The sequence below is a fragment of the Crocuta crocuta genome, unplaced genomic scaffold (assembly GCF_008692635.1).
Source record: "Crocuta crocuta isolate KB4526 unplaced genomic scaffold, BGI_CrCroc_1.0 scaffold149, whole genome shotgun sequence".
NCBI lineage: Eukaryota > Metazoa > Chordata > Mammalia > Carnivora > Hyaenidae > Crocuta > Crocuta crocuta.
This window is the reverse complement of record NW_027551561.1, coordinates 8704624-8711384: the sequence shown is the minus strand read 5'-3', so window position 1 is coordinate 8711384 and position 6761 is coordinate 8704624. Positions and strand designations below refer to the sequence as shown.

Sequence of the window (6761 nt, the reverse complement as noted above, 5' to 3'; positions counted from 1 at the left end):
CCAGTCCTGTTCAAGATTCTTTAATGAAAAGCTTTAAAAAGGCTTCTAGGTTATAGACATCTAGTTTCCTCTAGTTTCACTACTTAGACAATAGTCTGGGTTTGAATATTAATTAGTTGGGTAAACCTTGGGGTTAGGGAGAAAAGTTTGAAGCAAGAGAGAGAGCCGACAAAGGGAGGTGCGGTGAGAGAAGAAATGTGCAGGCAATGTTAGAGACTGGAGTCAAAGGCTGGAACACTCTGAACCTCAATTGAGTCTAAAATACTTCTTAGAGGATAGCCCCCAAAACCCTAAATTGCCATTCATTACTGCCATTTTCTGCCTCCCAGCTAAATGCTACCCCATGAAACAAGACCAGGTAGTTTAGGGGTGCCTGGGTGGCTCATTTGGTTGAGCGTCTGACTTTGGCTCAGGTCATGATCTCATGCTTCATGAGTTTGGGCCCCACATCAGGTTCTGTGCTGACAGCGCAGAGCCTAGAACCTGCTTCAGATTCTATGTCTCCCTCTCTCTCTGCTTCTCCCCTGCTTGTGCTCTCTCTCTCTCCCTAAAAAATAAATAAACATTTAAAAAGACCAAGTTTAAAGTTATATATTTTTCTTTGAAAATGTCATATAGTCTTTAAATAACATTAATCAACAACACTACACAGCAGACATTTGACATACAGGAGCACTGACTTCCTAAGAATACAGAACTATTTCACTCTGATGATCCATGGAAGGACCTGACAATACTACAGGCAGGTCAGAGGGAGAACAATGACATCCTGCCATGAACTTGACTGAGTTCACAGGAAAGAAAACATGCCATCGGATTTTATACTTTACAATTTACTAGGATTTATAGCAGATAAAGTCAAAATATCAATAACTTAAGTGTAATTAAATAATACATAAAAATGTACTTTAAATTATTACACAAAGTGCCTCTTGTTGGGACTGTAATAAAATAACATCACTCTGCCCTTGGGGAGGGTTGGGGGAAATAAATAAGATTTTCCTCAGGCTCTGTCTCTCTAGTCCAGGTGTAAACATTCAAGGCTTCTGGGTTTGGGACTTTTGGTCCAGGCGCTTCATGAAATCCTGGACCCACTTCTGCTTGGGGTCAGCACAGAGTTCCCTTGATGTTTTGGTCTTGAAGCTGTTGGGGGAAGAGAGGGCAGTTAGCTAGAGCACCTTGAGGGTTTTGTCCAGGAATGTGGCCTGTTGGACCCTAAGCCTGAGCAACTTTTTCTCTCTGGGTGAGGGGACTAGATGGGGACAGGTGGGAGGGGAAGGATGGGAGGAAAAGGCCTCAAAAGGAAACTGTGCTCTTCTCCCAGAGGAAGCCCTCAAGGTCCTGGCTGCAAAAACTTGGATAATCTGGCCAAGCTCCTTGAAGGTTAACCTGGCCCGAGTATGGATTCCCTCCCATGAGCTCAGTTTCTCCATGGTATATTTATCTGACTCTTTTGGGCATGTGTCCTGATCTCCTTCCCTTGTATGTAACTCAGACAGAACTTTTGGTGGAGGGTTCCAGGGCATAGTCTACTCACATCACAGCTTCCTGGGGACACTGGCTGTTGGTGATCCTTGTATAGCTCTCCAGCTTCTGCATGGGGATCTTCCCTTTGACCACACTGAAGCAGCAGGTAATTGGGATGGAAACCGAACCTGAAAAACATTTCGCAAAGAATGATACAGTTATCATGCATCATAAGCATGCATTTGCAAGCGCAGGTGGAGAAGCTAGGAAAAGACAAAAAAAAACCATACAAGTTCCAACGAACACTGGACACTCCCAAGTCTAGTGCCTTAGTTCACATCCCACAGATGAAATGGTGCCCAGGAATCAGTTTCCTATTTGGAACTATGGGACCCCTCCTTGTTGATTTGGAATGGAGAAATCTCAAGTGACAAGACTAATCCTGTAGTGTCATTAGGAGGATCCACTGATCCAAAACATCTGACACCAAAAAGGTAAGTTCTAAGAACTTGCTTCCCAGCTTTCTGTCCCCATGGGCTCTAAAGTCAACCTGTGTCACATGCTGAGATGCCCGTGGGTCCTTATTCTTCTTACATGGCTACTGGTACACTGGCTGTAGTCCAAAATTTGAAACCCCAAGCACTATTTTTTTTTCCTCTCCACTACTGCCTGAAATGTCCTTCACATTCACAATGAGAAATAGTCCTTCCTTCTATACCACATCCCCAAACAATGTGAGGGTCATTGAGGTAGTGGTTGCATTTAGTGTCTCTTCTCCAATTGGTGTCAGGAAGGACCATGAGGACTGGCCTCAGTGGCCTGAGCATCTGGTTCTGGTTCTGGCTAATTGTGGCATGACAGCTCTTCTTATCTCCGCTGTTGGTTTCACTTCTCCATCTCTGTAATGTAGGGTATGCAGCAAACATGGGATGACTTATGCTGGGATGGTAGTACTTACAATAGTTAAAATAGTAAGCCTTGGGAAGAAAGAGCCTTACCTGGCTGAGCAAGCACCTGGATGCTGAAGGTGGCCGTTGTGAGCAGCAAGCACAGAAGCACTGCGGAGACCTTCATGGCAGAGGGGAGCGCAGGAGCTTGGGTGTGTGAGATGGAAGTTCCTGGGTTGGTTTCAGCCTCTCTGCTCCTCTGGCCACCCTGCCTGTCTTTTATAGAGAGCAGAGAGCATGGGCGGGGGCATGAAGTAAGACTCTGAATATGCTTAGTAGGCACCAGATCCTGGGGGTGATTTCCAAAAGCTGGAAGAAGGAAGCTGAACAGTTTCTATGATTTAAATAGACTATGTGGAGCAGAGGGGGAAGGGTATATTGTTGTACTAAGCAAAGTATAGGAAGTGACCTCACTAGAATGTTAAGGAAATGGAAACGGAAACGTTTGAAATGGAAAATGTTCTGTTGGAAAGGAAGAATGGAAGCTGAAGTCATAGTGGAGTGAAGATAATCAAAGCTCTGGCCCTCTCTGGGGCCCAGGGAACCTGGGATGGGTCTTTACTTTCCATCAGACTCAGATCCTTAGCATTCTAAACCAATAAGGCTCTTTTAGAATTTCCACACAGGTAGCCTGATAGAACCCTAGTAGAATGGTGGAATCTAGGAAAATCTTCAAGTTTTAATGTCCTGGAATCTTATGTTATGGAAGATGAGAATTGGACAGCACATACTGATCTTGAAGGGCGGTGGTTTCAAAATATTTTATTTAGACACTAAAGTTCCTTTCCAGTGAAATCAAAAGGAGAAGCTCAATATTTTATTCAGGTAGAATGGGTCTGTTTGAGAAAGGCCTTCAGTTCCCTTTGTTTACATACAGTGGGGGTAGGGGTGGAGAGGGAAGGAGCCAGGTTTGTAAACCACTGACCTCTTCCATTCTCCTCCCCTCATGTATCTGCCATTACAGTATCATGTGGAAATCCCACTGCCCTAAAACTCCCCTGTGCTCCTCCCCTCAAATCTCTGGCTACCACTGATCTTTATAGTGTATCTATATGTTTGCTTTTCCAGAATGTCATACAGTTGGAATCATTCAATATGTGGTCTTTTCAAATTGGCTGCTTTCACCTAGAAATAGGCATTTAAGATTTCTTTGTGTCTTTTCATGGCTTATTTCTTTTTATTGCTGAATAATAGTCTATCATATGTATGTATCAGTTTATTTAACCATCCATCTATTGAGGGACATCTTGGTTGCTTCCAGTTTGGGCCAATAATAAATAAAGCTGCTGTAAACATTCTTGGGCAGGCTTTTATGTGGACATAAATTTTGAAGTCATTTGGGTAAATATCTAGGAGTGTGATTGCTAGATGATATGGTAAGACTATGTCGAGCCTTGTAAGAAGCTGCCAAAGGGTTTTCTAAAGTGGCTGTACCATTGTGCATTCTCACTAGCAAAGAATGAGAATTTGTTTTCTGCATCTTTGCCAGCATTTGCTATTGTCCATATTTTGAATTTTAGCTACTTTACTGGGTGGGTGTTGTATCTTATTGTCTTAATCTGCAATTTCCTAATGACATATGATGTTGAATATATTTTCATATGCCAATTTTCCACTTGCATATTTTCTTTGGTGGGTGTCTCTGATGAGGCCTTTCACTTATTTTTAAAGTGGGTTGTTTGTTTTCTCATTATTGAGTTTTAAGGGTTTTTTGTATATTTTGGACACAAGTCCTTTAACAGATGTTTATTTCACAAAGGTTTTCTCACAGTCTATGGTTTATCTTCTCTTAAAAAAATTTTGTTAATGTTTATTTTTGAGAGAAAGGCAGTGTATGAATGGAGGAGGAGCAGAGAGAGAGGGAGACACAGAATCCAAAGCAGGCTTCAGGGTCTGAGCTAGCTGTCGGCACAGAGCCTGACACAGGGCTTGAACCCACAAACCATGAGCCAAAGTCGGATGCTCAACTGACTGAGCCACACAGGCTCCCCTAGTTTATCTTCTCTTAATGGTGTCTTTCATTCAGGAGAAGTTTTTCATTGTAATGAAGTCCTACTTATTAATTTATTAATTTTATGGATCAGGCTTTTTGTGTTGTGTCTATGGAGTCATCACCAAATCTGAAATCATTTCAATTTTTTCCTATGTTATCTTCTAGAAGTTTCATAGATTTGAATTTTACATTGAGGACTATGATCCATTTTGAGTTATTTTTTGTGGAAGGTTATAAGATCTGTATCTAGATTCTCATTTTAATTTTTTTTTTTGCATGTGAATGACAAGAACCATTTGTTGAAAAGATTTCCTTTTCTATTGAATTATCTTTGCTTCTTTAATATTGATTCTTCCTATCCATGAGCATGGGATCTCTGTTTATTTAGTTCTTTAATCTTTCATTACAATTATTGTAGCTTTCCACATATTGATATTATACATATTTTCCTAGATTTATTTCAATGTACTTTATATTTTGGTCTTAATATGAACAGTATTTTTTTTAATGTTTTTATTTATTTCTAGGAGAGAGAGAGAGAGACAGTGTGAGCAGGGGAGGATCAGAGAGAGAGGGAGTCACACCGAAACAGGCTCCAGGCTCTGAGCTGGCAGTCAGCACAGAGCCCGACGCGGGCCCGAACCCACGAACCGCGAGATCATGACCTAAGCGAAAGTCGGACGCTTAACTGACTAAGCCACCCAGGTGCCCCAATATGAACAGTATTATGTTAGTAATTTCACATTGAAATTGTTCATTGTTGGCATATGGAAAAATAATTGAGTTTTATATATTTACTTGGTAGCCTGCAATCTTGCTATAATTGCTTTTTCAGTGCAAGAGGTGTGTGTGTGTGTGCGTGTGTGTGTGTGTTTCCTTTTCTACATGGACAATTATGTCTTATACGAACAAAGACATTTTTAAAAATTTCTTTTCAATTTGTATACCTTTCTATTTCCTTGTCTTGTTTTATTGTGTTAGCTAGGACTTCCAGTATATTGAATAAGAGTGGTTAGAGGGAATATCCTTGCCTTATTCCCAGTCTTAGGAGAAAAGCATTTTTTTCATGATTAAGAACATCATTTCATTGTTTCAACATCAGTAAGTATGATGATGGCTGTAGGTATTCTGTAGATGTTCTTTATTAAGCTGAGGACAATCTTTCTATTCCTAGTTTGCTGAAAGTTTTTTCATGAATGGGTGTTGGATTTTGTTAAATGCTTTTTATTCATATCATCATATTTATATCATTATAAGATTTTTTCTTCTTTAATCTGTTGCTATATGGAATACATAAATTTAATTTTCAAATATTGAAATAGTCTTGTGTACTTGGAATAAACCCCACCTAATTGTGTTCTGTGATTTTTTTCATACATTGTTGAATTTTATTTGCTAATATTTTGTGGAGGATTTCGCATCTGTGTTCATGAGAATGGTCTATAGTTTTCTGTTGGTTCTTCCAAGATGGCAAGATTTTGATCCTTTTGGGGACAGTTCCCCTGCCAGGTATATCATGTATATACCCTATGGGGCTGTGTTGGCTAACAGGTCAAATTTGCATATATTTTTAATTTGGAAATAAAGTCATTGTCTTACCAAATACCCTCAAGACCTCATTTTTAATTTCTCCTCAGAGCAGCCTTCATATGGAAAAATGCATCAATAAACAGATGACAGAAATAGTGGTGGAAATCATAGATTTTGGGAATCAAAAAGGGTTAATCAAATGAATAGAAATAAATGTCATGTCCAGAGTCTAATCCTGATTTGACCAATAACTAGCTAATGACTTGTCCAATGTGACCATGAACAAACCTTGACTCTGAGGTTCATTGTCCTCATCTATAAAGTGTCAGTTTTTGACAAGTTCAGGTATGGCAAATAGTTTTCAATCATATATTAACTCGATGGATTTATGGTGGGTGACTAGAAAGGTTTGTTGGAAAAACAAATAAACAGTAAGCCTTAATTTGAGTTATTGAATGTAAAGTCATGATTGATTATTGATGTCTGCCATGGGTACAACAATGGGAATTGGTACCTCCTATGTAACACCGTTTCTATTCCATGATCAAATCATATTTAAGCTCTTCTGTAACTTAATTTATGTATGATTATCTACAAAGGATCCAACCAGGGACCAGAGAGGTTAGGATGCCAGGACCTTGCAGAGAAGTGTTTTCCACTGTCAGCCCCAGCAAAGACAGAACAGCATGATAGTTAAAAGCCTGGATTTAGATAGTAGGATTACTAGTTAGTATTTATGTCAGAGAAGACACAAGTAATCTAATTTCTTTGTAGTTCAAATTCTTTACTTATTCTTTGTTTTTCTTGTGTGGAAATGGAGTTTA

General features: G+C 39.7%; 1 protein-coding gene across 1 annotated transcript; it reads right to left on the bottom strand.

Annotated features, from left to right (window-relative positions):
- Nucleotides 1-576: 576 nt before the first annotated feature.
- Nucleotides 577-2616, bottom strand: LOC144219618 (C-C motif chemokine 8-like). The gene is made up of 3 exons (XM_077749654.1): nucleotides 2466-2616; nucleotides 1538-1655; nucleotides 577-1143 (listed from the first exon to the last, which is right to left on the bottom strand). Exons 1-3 carry the CDS (start codon nucleotides 2539-2541, stop codon nucleotides 1038-1040), a joined length of 300 nt encoding a protein of 99 aa, XP_077605780.1. The 5' UTR covers nucleotides 2542-2616; the 3' UTR covers nucleotides 577-1037.
- Between the last annotated feature and the right edge of the window lie 4145 nt (nucleotides 2617-6761).